At 50.2% G+C, this 13,811-nt stretch overlaps 4 protein-coding genes across 4 annotated transcripts; 1 reads left to right on the top strand and 3 right to left on the bottom strand.

Annotated features, from left to right (window-relative positions):
* Window positions 1-1,602: 1,602 nt before the first annotated feature.
* On the top strand, window positions 1,603-3,940 carry MYCFIDRAFT_185832 (uncharacterized protein; the record flags this gene model as incomplete). Its single annotated transcript, XM_007923951.1, has 5 exons — window positions 1,603-1,668; window positions 2,311-3,072; window positions 3,138-3,515; window positions 3,572-3,685; window positions 3,740-3,940. The coding sequence occupies 5 exons, from the start codon at window positions 1,603-1,605 to the stop codon at window positions 3,938-3,940; spliced, it is 1,521 nt and encodes a 506-aa protein (XP_007922142.1).
* Window positions 3,941-4,417: 477 nt separating this feature from the next.
* Window positions 4,418-6,174, bottom strand: MYCFIDRAFT_150180 (uncharacterized protein). The gene has a single exon (XM_007923950.1). The coding sequence runs from the start codon at window positions 6,033-6,035 to the stop codon at window positions 4,575-4,577; it is 1,461 nt and encodes a 486-aa protein (XP_007922141.1). The 5' UTR covers window positions 6,036-6,174; the 3' UTR covers window positions 4,418-4,574.
* A 1,069-nt stretch (window positions 6,175-7,243) lies between these two features.
* Window positions 7,244-8,987, bottom strand: MYCFIDRAFT_210134 (uncharacterized protein). The gene has a single exon (XM_007923949.1). The coding sequence runs from the start codon at window positions 8,977-8,979 to the stop codon at window positions 7,603-7,605; it is 1,377 nt and encodes a 458-aa protein (XP_007922140.1). The 5' UTR covers window positions 8,980-8,987; the 3' UTR covers window positions 7,244-7,602.
* Window positions 8,988-10,139: 1,152 nt separating this feature from the next.
* On the bottom strand, window positions 10,140-10,973 carry MYCFIDRAFT_101602 (uncharacterized protein; the record flags this gene model as incomplete). Its single annotated transcript, XM_007923948.1, has 3 exons — window positions 10,140-10,559; window positions 10,626-10,811; window positions 10,875-10,973. Coding segments are annotated over 3 exons (705 nt in total), but the record flags the coding sequence as incomplete, so codon positions are not given.
* Between the last annotated feature and the right edge of the window lie 2,838 nt (window positions 10,974-13,811).

The following is a 13,811-nucleotide window of genomic DNA, read 5'->3' as shown; positions in this document are numbered from 1 at the left end:
CACGACTGGCCAAGCTGTACATGGCTCATCCTGCAGATCGGGATCGATTTGGAGGGAAAGCGGCCGTACTGGACCAAGGGTGAAAGAGCTGTCGCAGATGGGTGGCGTGCGACTGATCCATTCGAGGTCTGGTTGTCTTATGACGGCATCGTCGGCGTCTTCGCCACTTTGGGTCTGAGAGCTGTCTCCGGTGCTCTCTGGTGATTCATCTTTCGCCGGCGTAATGGCACATGGAGAAAAGGATAACAATCCACCAGGGTCCGGGACGGAATCGTTGAAGAATAGCGGCTCCGTGTTGATGGAGTCTTGAAGCAGTTCTGTGGGCGTGGGAAAGGGCTCCGACTGCTCCAAGATTGTCTCAATGGGCGCTGCACAGGGAGTAGGAACCCACTGGACAGTTTCAACCTTTGGGGTTGGCGGTGTGACGCGTTGTGGACTCGTGACGGAAGCAGACGAACGTCGTCTTGACTTGAACCGGAACTGCGACACCAGTCATTTCTCGAACCACAGTGGAACATGAGACGAAACAGTGCTCACCTTCTGCTTGTCCTTCGTAGTCAGTCCTTTACGCCAGCGGAGGTTCAACGGATAGCCCCGACAGACTTCAGATGCATCAGGGCAGGTGCCACACCTATGCAAAGCTCTGTCGCAAAGACGACCATTAATGGTGCAATTGAAGCAATCCTCTTTTTCTATGACACGAGGCATAGTTCTGGCGTAGTCCGATGACGGTTCTTGCACAGGAGAAGCAGGTCTAAAAGAGGTAGAAATGGCGTTTGGATCTAGACCAGTAGCGGTATCTACTGGTTGGAAATACCTTTCCAATTGTCTGATGATGAAACATTTCAACGCGATTATTCCTCCTGCGTCTGCTGGGAAGGTCCAGGAGAAGCTCCCCCTTGCAATGAAGATCGGCAAGTCTCGCACTGCACGTGGATCACGCGTGAAGAACCCGAGTAGGTAGGGAGCTGGGTGGGAAGAAAGTGGAGAATCCTTGCTTTCGCTGTTATTGCCAACGAGACGGAGGACTATTCCGACACACCTCTCTCAAGACCCGAGTCATAGCGTCCGCCGCCCGAGTGGTAGATTGGAACTCAACACAGGCACAATCTACTTCTCCCATTCGGTAGGACAGCAGTCGCAGGGCTCGGAGACCCTTCCACAGGGTATAATGATACCACCGAAAACCTTGACAGACGGACCACAACCCGGCCCGGTGACTGGTTGCTCATTGTACACAAGAACCACCAAGCTCCTCGTCTCTCTCACATGCGCTCTCCAGCTGCCGCCCAACAATAGAACTAATAATGATCTGCTTCGCGAAATTTGCGTCCGAGGCTCCGAGCAGACTATCCTCGTGGCCGGAGCACTGGAGCCTCCGCACGTTTGGCTGGGATGCGCCTTGCATATGTCGGTGTCCCAGGAACTCTTATCATCGGATAATTTTAACCCCAAGATTGGCAATAAATGCTATCGGCAGTGAAGATTGGGCTTTTGCCGTGTCTATGCGACTGCGACGACAATAGTAGAAACAATGAATCATAGCAGAGGAGTGCAGTAGTGTAGTCTGCTTGATGAGAGGAACTGAATAGGGGCATAATCATGAGATCTGGTATGAAATACGTTTTTGCTAGGCTTCGAACAGATCGGAATAATACCGCCCTTCAAGTAGGTACCTGGTAGGTAGAGATAGACCGCCGGTATCCGGGGTTGCGTCAATCAATCACTCCGCCCTCTCGAAAGAGCGGGCGTGGAGTGCCTAGATATCATCAGTACATGCAGTCGCAGTTCTAACGGCGCGCGGGCCGACGGCAACATTCACAAACCAGCAAGTTCTCCACCACCACTACCACTGCCGACAGAAGTTTCCCCTTCTATCAGACCTATCGGAGCTGAGAACCTCTCCTAAGGGGATCAAAACTTCTGTCTATCCCTACAGTACATACATCCACTCGACGCGCGCCTCAGGGTATACCATCATCACATGCTTGTCATTTTATCACTCACCTTCCGGAATTCAGTAGTCGTGCGAGAGCTTATGACTTTTGCCAGCCAGCAGCAAGGCAAGGCTGAAATCGCGCCTGATCGGAGGAGATGCGTTGGTCACGTTTCCAAGCGCTCGTGCCTCGAGCACCGCGGAAGAAAGGGGAAAAGAATCTTCTCCCCGATGAACCGGAGGAGTGGAAGTATTTGCGAGGGAGTTCATCAGTTGAGTCGTCCTCCATCAATCCATCCCAAGCAGAAGAGAAGAATCCTTGCTCGTACATTTTGAATTCCCTGAACTGACCATCCCATCTTCATTCATCACAGCTCCCAAACCCCCACCATGTCTTCGGCCTCGAAATCCGCGCCTACACCCACCCACGCATCCAAGCCATCATGCTAGGCCTGGTTTTATTCCTGACGGTAGGAATGTACAACGTCATCACCTTCCTCGGCGGAGCGGGCCAACAAACCCAACGGCTCTCCGACATCGCGAACATCGCCTTGTACACCGTCTTCACAACGTTCTGCTTCATCGCCCCGGCCTGTCTCAACTACTTCGGCTTGCAATGGACGCTCTGGTTCGGGGGGTTCGGGTACGCCGCTTACGCCGCGAGTCTGTGGTGCTATAACCACACGGGAAACGTCCCGTTCGTGATCTTCGGGGGCTGTTGGTGTGGATTGTCGGCTGCGTTTCTGTGGTGTGCGGAGGGCACGGCGATTACGGCTTATGCTTCGGAGGAGAAGAAAGGGTTGTACGTGTCTATCTTTTGGACGATTTTTCAATCCGGGGTGGTGATCGGGGCGGCGATTCCTGTGGGGCAGAATTGGAAGTCTGGGGTGGGGAATGGGAGTCGAGTGAATGATGGGACGTATATAGGGCTTTTTGCTTTGATGTTGGTTGGAGCGTTTTTGGGGCTGTGTTTGTATCCTTGGGAGTTTATTGTGCGGGAGGACGGGACGAGGGTGGTGTTGTTGCAGGATCAGAAGACGTTCCGGGAGGAGTTGATTTCGTCGTATCAAGTGTGTAGGAGGAATTGGTGGATGATATTTTTCTGTCCGATGTGTTGGGCTGTCAACTATTATGTGGTGTGTATGTCGTGTTCACAAAATGCTTGGTCCGAAGGAATCTCTGATGTTTTTTTTTTCTGCAGATCTATCAAAACAACGACTTCAACGGAGTCTACTTCACCGTCAGAGGTCGTGCTTTGAACACCTTCTTGTCCGGAGCAGTCCAGCTCTTCGCACCCTGGATCCTCAACCTTTTCACGGATAAACTGCCGTTCAAGCGACGGAAGCGTGCATTCTGGGCGGGAGTTTATGTTTTTGTCGCGTTCAACGCCCTCTGGATCGGCGGCTACTTCATCATGAAGAAGACGAAATACGGTCTGAATGAGGAGCAGCGCATCGATGTGTATGATGATGGCTATGGGGTCGCGTGTTTCGTGTTCGTGATGTACGGATTTATGGATGCCACGTACAATTGCTATTGTTACTGGTTCATGGGAGCTTTGAGCAACAACACGGACGAGGTGAGTGACGCTCAAAAGGTCGAATCGTACACGCCAGCTGATCAATTCCATCGAAGCTGTCTGTATACGCCTCGCTGTATCGACTGCTCAATGCCGCATGCCAGATCGCTGGCTATTCCTTGGATCTAAGTGGATACTCCAAGGAGTTCATGTTCGGCACCGCATGGGCTGTGAGACGTCCACTCCTACATTATTACCAATCTCTTCCGCTAACAATCCCACAGTTCGTCGCTGCTGGACCAATTTGCTGCTTACCAATCATCAAATGGTGGATGAAGGATACGAACATGGAGGACCGAGTCAACACGATCGATGGCATTGAGACTCCCGCTCAGGTCATCATTACAGACGCGAAACTTCCAGTGCAGTCGGAGCATTCCTCGGGCGATGGCGACGTATGCACAGTGGTACCGCCACAGACTTGAGCCCTAGGTTCGTATACAGGACAATCGATTCCATTTCCTTCATGAGCCAGCCGTTCGAACGCTCGAGCTGACTCACTACTCTCTTCCGACCAAAGATACGGACTGCCGCGCCTTCTTCGAAGGGGACTGCCTGATTAGTTGTCGTTCACGGTGACTGCAAAGTCGGCATGACAGCATCACCAACGGATCTCGCCTTGCGCCTTGCGACTTTTGACTTCTGCCACTGGTAAGATACAAAGGCTTGAATTCGAGCGGGACGAGTCAAAGTTTCGCCTCAAAGATGGCATGTCAAAGGGCGTGCAAGCCATATCCTCACATGAAAGCCAAAAACGTGGGAAATCCGGAGATAGGCGCCGGGCAACCCCGACGATCGATCTAGTACCCATCCTCCCTGAGCATTGACAGATGAGATACTTTGGACTTGCCGGGACTCTCTGACTTTACCTGGGTAATTTCTTGAAAACAAAAACATTGTGTTGTGCCTCGGAAGGCAAATTCTTGATTTCGTTGATTCGTCATCTAGTCATATGCTATGCTATGCAATTCGTACATTTACAACATTCCAAGCGTGCAGCGGCTTCACAAAAGCTTGCAGTTGGGGCATATCCAAGCGCCGAAAAATGCCGTCTATGTATCATGCGTAGGCGGCGCTTGAGCACGTAAAGCTGCCTCTCACTTCGCCGGAGGAATACTGGTGTATGATATCCTCCACGGACGCATATGTTCCAGCGCCGAGAACAATCAGGCCGATCAAGAAGACGATGACGTTGATGGTGGAGAGAACAATGTTCTTCCAGCCAACGTACCACTTGCCCTCTTTAATCAGTTGGAACCAGAAAAGAGCAGGGAAGTAGAAGGTGAAGCCGGAGATGAAAAGGGCGGAGATCAGACCGAGGAGGGCGTTGAAGAATGGAATGGCCTCTGCGATGAGCCAGCCAATGATGGTGATGATGGCGATCAGTGCAATCCAGATGATCCAGGCCTTCTTGCTGTGGATGTACCTGATCGGGGAGTCCTTGAAGACGCGTTCCATGATATACCGTCCTACGACTGTGCCGTTGATGCTTCCCGAGATGAAAATTACCGGAAGAGCGACTCCGAAGGCGACGCGGGACACGGTGAAGCCGGCACTCAGCAAAGCTGGGGACTTGACTGACTGTCCGACGAAGGAGTAAACCAAGGCACCAGTCAGGGTGTAGATGAAAATCTCGATCAAGCCAAGAGCCCAAATGGACTTGACATAATCCTTGGGCGTGTGCATCTCCGACATGAAGGAGAATTGGCAGACAGCGAAGGAGTAGGCGAAGATGATGTTGGTGGTGGATAAGAAGGCAGCGTAGAATGTCGTGCCCTCGGCTGGCCAGAGTTGCCAATCGACGGCGGCAAGACCTCCAGGAGCCTGGTGTGCCTCGACACCGGTTGCGATAATGGTAATGAGGATAGCGGCAATGATTGAGACGAAGTCGATGTATCCAAGGACGGCAACATCATGGAAAGTTGGCGGAAGAGCCACGAGGAAGAGGATGATGGCCGAGACAATTGACCAGACAAGGGCGCAAATACCCGGCTCATTGACGATGCGAATCCAGGCAATGGTGCCGGTCAAGGCGTGAGAACCGACCAGCAGAACCAGAAACAGGACGAACATGGCTCCCGTGAGCTCATATCCGAATTTTCCCCAAATCAGCCTGACTGCATCTGCGTAGTGCTCGATGTGCGGATAGCGCATTTTGACCTGGCCAACGACATATGAAGTATAAATAGCCACCAGGCCAAGGCCTACGGACAAAATGACACCAGGGACCATACCGAGGGTGGCGAAGGCAGACGGCACACTGAGCGAACCCAGTGCAATGGCCTCGACGATCAGGCAGACTGTCAGACGCTGCCACGACAGCTTGTTGAATTTCTGCTGGCCTTCGTGGATTGTCGACTGCTCGGCCAAAGCCAGCTCTGGGTCGAGGATGGCATTGTGCTTGTCCTTTCTGAGCTGGCTCTCTTTCGATCGGCCGCTCGAGCTCAAGTCGTCCTTCTCATTGATATCTGCATAGCCAGTATCGCGGGCAAGGCCATAGTCGGTCATGCCTTGGGACATGCTTGGTTGTCGAGCGGATGTCGATGCTCGTCGGGCTTGGCTTGCAGCAGGGACGGACGGGTCAAGGGCAGATGGCAGGCACAGCGGTGAGGCTTGGGCGAGCTCACTGTCGCAAGAGCAGACTGGAGTCGAGAGTTTGAGGGCAGGGCGGCGGAGAGGGTTTTGAGTAATGTGGACCACTTACCAGGACCAGGCATTTATGTGTGTCACTGGCTCCGGCACGCGAATCACCGTCTGGTGGTCATGTACAGCACCGCGATCATTGGGCAGACCTTATCTACCCGGCGTGCAAGCAACCTTCTGAGCAAAGATGCTTGCTTGGGAATGGCTCAACAATGGGAGGTGGAGTGGTGAAAGTTCTGAGGATTCAATGACGTCGGCACAAGCAAAAGAAGCACTTCTGTCCGCGCAGCAAAGGCAAGGCTTATTTCCCTCGTTTCCTCCAGGAACCGGCCACATCGCTGTTGTACCACCAACTCGCATCTGTCACTTCAGGACTATTCAACTTTCGACCAACAATCATCACCCACCACCTGCACAATAATAATCTCCATGCTGATGCTGATCATTCCGTCTGCGCGGCTCACCATCGGCAGGAGCCACTCTTTGCAGCTCCACCAAATGTTTTTCTCAAGTAACACCTCCCTCCCTTGTTCCGCTTGACATACTGCATTCACGTCACCTCCTCTCCTGCTATCTCCATCCCCACATCCTGATTTCTCAGCACTTGCACGAGAAGTTTCCGCATTGTCTCGGGGCATGGCAAAGTCGGTGTAGCTTGGCGCGACAAATGAAGATTTTTTGCGCTCTGCAGAAGCATGAGGCCGGGGCCGCCAAAAGCTTCTGTTGACCTTACGCTACGTTCAGCTCCAATCGAAATGGCTGATCAAGTAGGCTTCCTGGGCTGACGCCGTGCCTTGCAGTCCATGGCTTTTCTGTGAAGCACGTCATGCTCCCTTCCCTTCCTTTGCGCATCGGCTATTGCCGGCTTTTCACCGGCCCGAAGCCTGCATTTCTGCAACATCCCAATGCAAGATTTGACCGACGACGCTGGGACTTTCCTTGAACGCCGGGCTGACTTACGAGCGTATCCTGCAGCATGAGAAGGCCAGAGATCAGTCCGACGCCGAGAACACCATCGGTCCTCGCCGAATGGAAATTTGGACAAGACTTCTCCACGGTCGTACTTTCCATCCTTTCAGGAGCGCCCTTTTCGGGTCTGAAAGCTCATCCATGCATCCATTCTGCCTCCTCAAGTATGCGACGATGTGGCGAGCAAATCATTGCTGTTGCTCTCCACTCCTTACCGGCCTCCCTTACCAGTTTCAGCCTATTCACCGAGCATCGCGAACATCATGGCCAATGCTCGTAGCATGCCACATTTCGTAGAGCACATGTCAAAGAACATCAGCGAGCGAACAGGCGATGAGATAAGGTCGGAACACAAATCCATCCATCATCTCACAGACACACCCTTTCAACACGAACTACCAAACATCATCTCCAAGAAAAGCCCCAACGTAGCATTCTCCATTATAACACGACACACTCCCTCGCTCAAAGAAAACTACAACATCAACCCCACAACCAACCCAGACAAAACACACACAACCGACCCAGCAGCCCCAACTCTCCCAACCCCAGAATCAGGCACCCTCGAACTCTCCGCACCCGCCTGCGAACTCTTCGCCGCAGCAGCAGCAGTAGGACGAGCAACCAACGTCACTCCCCCCATAGAAACCGTATGCCCCTGAAACGCAATCGCCTTCTCCGTCGCCACCGCAACCGAACTAACCGCCATCGTATACCCATTCAACGTAACCCACTCCTGAGGCGCAGCAGAAAGTACATAATAACCCCCATTGAGAGACGGAACCGGCCTCACCGTCACCGTAGCAGAAGGTCTCCCAGATGATAAGTACTGCGTCTCCGTCGTCTTGGCGGCATTCTCAATGAGGACTTCCGCCGAAGATTTCACGTCGATGATCTGCGTCGGGAATTTCGGGTTCGCGCCTTGCGTGATTTCCGCGCCCGGGGAGAGCGTGTGGGAGCCGTACATGAAATTTCCGTTGGAGGCTTGGCTGACGTGGAGAGTTTTGTAGATTGGGGCGCCGGTGATTGTGGAGGGGGAAGGTTTTTCGAGGGAGGAGACGGACGGTGCGAGGATGGGGGATGGGGCGATGAGGGAGGTGGCGGATTGTTCGAGGTGGGGGTGTTGCTCGACGGGGTTTCCGGGGATGGATGATGATGGTGGTGGTGGGTTGTAGGTGAAAGATGGGGTTGTGGAGGGTGTTGTTGATGGTGAGTAGGTGAAAGATGGGGTTGTTGATGGTGAGTAGGTGAAAGATGGGGTGAAAGATGGTGAGTAGGTGAAAGATGGGGTGAAAGATGGTGTTGTGGATGGTGAGTAGGTGAATTCTGGCGTGGTTGTGGGTTGTTCGAGTTGAGTTTCCGAGGATTCTACGATCGCAGTGTTCTGCTCTGGCTCTGAGGGCTTTGTCGTGACCGGGCTGGTCGGAGCTTGTGAAGACTGGGTCTGCGGCTGAAAGGAGAACTCCATGCTCGAAGTTGTTGGTGCAAATGCGAATGATGGCGATGTTGTCGTAGGTGCGAATGCGAATTCTGGTGATGAAGATGGCGTCGTTGTAGGTGAAGAAGTTGGCATATCGAGGTTGGACTCGGAGCTGGCGGTCACAGGCGCCAAAGGGCTAGCTCGTGGGCCATCAACTGACGGGGTCCCAGTAGGAGCTGTAGTATTCGGCGCGTCAAGCTCAGTCTGTGTGGACATTGTTCTTTGAACATCATCTGCGAATGCTGGGACGTCGGAGCTAGATGCTGGAGCGAACGTGAAAGCAGGTGCCGAATCCGTCGCGCCATCCGTGTCTACTTGTGCTGCCGCGAATGCTAGAAGTGAAATAAGGACAGTGGTAATTGGTGCGATCATCTTGAACGAATGGACGTGGCTAATAGCCACAAGTGTAACGAGCGAAGAAGAAATAAGAGATCGCGCTCAACACCAAGGACAGCAGAACCACACACCCGCAGAGGAGGTTCAAGAGGATAGTCGACAAGAGTCGCAAGACCTACTTGACAGGTCGCCTAACTCATCTTACATCCTTTTCGGAGTCCGCCACCAGGGCTGTGGTTGCCGTGCACTAAGCATCCTGCCTTACCCCCGAATGCCGTAGCCACGCGCGTTGCCTGCTTACTAGTCAGAATGCAGGTATATGCTATAAGTGACTTTGATTCTGGCGGCCGACCGACTGCTTTTGTTTCAGCACCAAGCGCCACAAATGCTTGAACGTTGGGTTTCCTCCTTCGGGTTACGCCATGTTATTAAGTCTAAAACGAGTGTAGACGGGCGGGCTCATGCCAAGTACGGGAATAACTTAGGCCATACCAGGAGCAATATGATGGCTTCCCATAGCATGACCATTGAAGGATGATGAAGATAAGGCTGTCTTTAAAATGCAAAGTAGAGAGTTGTTGATCGTGGAGAGAAGCTCCAAAGCCAAGCCACTGACTAGCTGCCGATCAGATCGAATTTGGCGACGCGACTTGAATGAGCTTCACCCTTTTCAGCTGTTAAGATGAAATGCAGCTTAAGCGAGTCGATGGCGCCTTCCACCATTGGAACTAAGCTTGCCCGCACAACTACATCTTCTTGGTTGTGCGACTGCAAGCTGTGTAATAAGCAAAGATTTCAAGTGAAGGACGCCCACCTAATCACGGCGCAGGCCAGAAAGCTCGGTATGCAAGAGGCGTGAAGTAGCAGCGGTTGAGAGTAGTATGCGCGGCCAGGACGTCGCAGTAGCAGACTCAGTATTGCGTATTACTCTCCGAGAGTGTGTTTCCCTGACTCGCCAGCTGACTTTGCATTTTGGCTGTCGTTGGTCTTATTATCAAGTCGTTCTTCACCTGTTCGGAAAGCTTCTTGGCCTTGCGCATTATCCGGACTCCCATCGCTGAACGCTGCAATATGTTGTTACATAGCGTAGTTCAATTCGGCTTCAAGAAGGCAATTGAAGAGAGGGCTTATGTGGGCAGCGGTACTGAAGCCACTTCAGTGTATCTCTCGTCAATGACATTTCCATCTCCGTCGAGAATCTTCTTCGCTCCCATCTCACAAATCGCAACTCTATCAAGAGTGATTTGTTCTGCCCAAACATAATCTTTATACTTGTCAATCAGGCTTCTGGCATCCAATTTGAGGTGCGCGTTGGCATCTGGTCCATGTCCTTTGACTGCGTCTGCATTATTCTGTGTCCGTATTGGGATGTTCGAAACCTGGGCATTGATCTGGGGCTTTGTAGGTTTCCCCCTGTCTTTGGCATAGATGGTGTTGACGAGTGTGGCATGGAGCTTGAGTTTCCTGTCATCACTGACGAGAAACTCCTTCTCATTGAAAGCTTCCTGTAATGCAAGACAGAATGGGTAGAGTCTCCCGGTACGATCGGTCGGAGCCGCATACAATATCGAGGTCTTCTGAGGTGGGTGCATGGATTCCAGACCTTTCAAGTCAAGCTTCAGAGGGCCATCTCCATCTCTAATGGCAGACGAAGAATCTCCAACAGAGTCCTCGTTTGAGACCTTGGATTCTGTTTGGGAGCCGTTGACGCTTCCTGGAGAAGCTCCGTCCAGCATTGATTTAAGATCGAGCTCCTTGAGGAAATTCACAGCTGCTGCAAGCTTCGTGGGATCGAGACTCATTACTCCTAGAGTTAAGTGTAGAGTGCCAACGGGGCGAATTGCCTTTGGATGAATGCTGGTGGTGATCTTGTCTTCTTCTGCGCCATCTGCTTGGGAAGTATCTGATCGACTTGGTGGAGAAGAAGTCACACTGTCCTTGAATGCATTCAGCGATGCCTCAATCTCCGGTCGCGAGGAGGAAGTGATAAGAGGAAGGCAAAGAAAGTGTGTTAGTGGAGCTTTCTTCGGACCTGCCGCTTTCTTGTTTCCTTTGAACCTGCCCATGGCTGCGCGGCTGGTATGAATACGGACACGGCTATGGCAGGAGACACCGATCCATACTCGAGTCGCGGCTGCTAACATGTATTGAGCACGATCGAGCAAAATTCCTGAGTCACAGTGAAGGAAAGATCTTGGATGTCGTCGGTGTCCAGATGTGTAGGAAAGGTGGGAAGGAAGCTCACACGTCACAAGTTTCACATGCGGGCAGCAGATCCTAGTCTTAGGGGACGCTTAGACCACCTCGCGTAGGGAGCTAATCAAGCGCTCCGCGGGCTCTCCTACTGGAGGAGGTCTAAGGAAGCATCTAAGGGTTCTGGTGGATATATCTTAGCTTTAGGCGCGTTTTATACTATTATATAATCTAGCTTTAGGAACGGCTAGATAGCTGCTAGACGACGACGACATACTATCTAAAGAAATTATCTTATACAATCTGTTCTATTTAATGTCTACTACAAGCTCCTAATAAAATATTAATAAATTTCGCGAATGCGCGTTGTCTAGAAGACCTAAAAGCCGTCTAGTCGCGACGCGTCGATTTATATATAAATCTTCTAGACTATAAGCAGCCTACCTACCTAAACTAATCTAGACGCTACTAGATGCATTCGAAAGCTACTAAGATTGCCTACAAACTAATATTTTCCGTTTTTTTAGATGCCGTTTTAGAAGCGGAGGGTACGCGCTAGTATTACGCGTTAGTCGTTATTTCGAGATAAGTCGGTAACGTTAGTATATATACTAGAGTTAGCGCAGATCGATTAGGCTTATCTAGTAACGCTAAAGAACGATATAGGATGTTAGAAGAGCAAGGGAAAAGGGTTAGAGCCGCTAGACAAACACTACCTAGAAAGAGAGGTATTAGGTCCTATTTTAATCGATTCTAGCGACGAGGACCTACTAAGCGATATATTAGATAGCGATCTAGCTACGCTAGCACGGTCTCTCGACGACGGCAATAAGTAGAGCAACTAGATAGAGCTATAGATACTTTTTAGTAGACTAGATACTATAGAAGACTAGGAATGTAGACGACGCCTATGCGATTAAATACGCGACGCTTTAGCGCGTATAGATAACAATATAGCGGAGGTTAAGAGGCATTAGTTAGTATATTAGATCTTTTAGAAGGAGGTTTGTTATCGTAAGGTTCGATCCGCCCTTAGTATTAGCGATAACTAGATCGACTAGGCCTTAGCAGAGAGTACTAGAATCGAAATGTTCTTAGCTAACATATAAGACTAGCTGTTCCGTCTAGCTAAAGGCTAGACCTTTCTAAAGGCCCGGAAGGAGCTCTAGGAGTATATCTAGTTAAAGAGAGTCGAAGGTGTCGCGCAGAAACTAATAGCAGGATCGAGTAAAGAGCGTCTAATTAGGCTAGTATGTCGCTAGATATATCTATTCGCACTAAGAGTAGAGCAGGTAGAGGCGCTATATTAGCTTGTCTACAAGGTTACTAATACCGTCTAGATTGCGAAGACCTTAGCTAGAAAGAGTCTAGCGTTCTAGGCGTAGCCGTTAATAATGCAGAGGACAGTAATTATTATTTTGCTATTAAACTAGATTAGTCTAGAGCAATCTAAACGCATCTAGCGACTTAGTAGAAATCTACTCTTATTTATATTAGATACTAAAGCTACGCTCTCTAGACGAGACTAGGAGGACCTCTATATAGGGAAATTCACTTATATTATGCTTAGTCCGGAAATGGCGCTCTAGAACTAGTTTAGGAAGCTTTAGAGTAAGGCTAGATTTCGCTAGACGCTAGGTCTAATAGCTATAGATGAATTTTATCTTATATAGTAATAGGGCGTAGAGGGTAGTATATTTCGGAAGGAATATACTTAATTAAAGCAGCTAAGGAGTCTAGTAGGAAGCTTAGTAAAGATATTTAGCTACTTAGCGACACTAGACCCGATAACGCTTAGATACGCTAGAGAGGGAGCTAGATTTCGAGTTACTAAAGGGACCTATATACTATAGCATTCGATTGATCGTCCGGAGATTCTAATAAGAGTCTGTATAATCCCTAATAGCAGTCTAGCAAATTACAGTGCACTAAATTAGTTAACTAAGGGAATTGTATCTTAGGATAGTCTAGCAGTGCCCTAGCAGTTACAGAAGACCGTCGTTTTTATTAATAGCCGGCCTAGTCTAGGCGCTACTGCCGATCAGATGCGCTAGTTTATCTAACATAGATAGCTAGGCAAGTTTAGTACTCGATAGCTCTATTAGATTTGTCGTATCTACTATAGTAGAACAGCTAGGCGAACTTAGGCGAATATTATATAGGAATTCTAGTAGCTAGACTCCTAGATTCGCATTCTATTCGCTACTAAAGCTCTAGGGCTTAGGGTAGACATTCTAGATATTAAGCGAATTGTGTAGTATCGATTGCCTCGGAATAGTAGTATAAGAACGATATTCTAGCGAGCTAGGCGTACAGTTAGAGCATCTAACCGTTATAGTAAAGGAGTGTTTACTCTACTAATCGAAGATTAGACTTTAGGCTAGAGCGAGTCTAAAACCTAGGCGAGGCTATCTAATCGACCTAGCCTAGTACGTATATAGGAGATCTCGCAGGATAAGCCCTCGACGTAAGCTAAGCTGTCTAAAACAGCTAACAAGCGCCCGAAGTTACGGTTAGACAAGCGAGCTACGCTAGAGCGTACTCTTCGACGCTTTATTAATGCTAGGCCTAGGGACTGCCGGCGTAAGATTGCCCTTTAGATATTTAACTAGGAGCTAGATTAGTTAGTCTAAGCATACTGTAATATCTACTCCCTAGATCGAATACTAGCAGGG

This window comes from Pseudocercospora fijiensis, assembly GCF_000340215.1.
Source record: "Pseudocercospora fijiensis CIRAD86 unplaced genomic scaffold MYCFIscaffold_1, whole genome shotgun sequence".
Classification (NCBI taxonomy): Eukaryota; Fungi; Ascomycota; class Dothideomycetes; order Mycosphaerellales; family Mycosphaerellaceae; genus Pseudocercospora; species Pseudocercospora fijiensis.
This window is presented reverse-complemented; position numbering and strand designations above follow the sequence as displayed.

Excerpts from the sequence above, each read along its gene's own strand:
- MYCFIDRAFT_150180 (XM_007923950.1), bottom strand. The coding sequence starts at position 6,035 with ATGTCCCAAGGCATGACCGACTATGGCCTTGCCCGCGATACTGGCTAT.
- MYCFIDRAFT_210134 (XM_007923949.1), bottom strand. The coding sequence starts at position 8,979 with ATGATCGCACCAATTACCACTGTCCTTATTTCACTTCTAGCATTCGCG.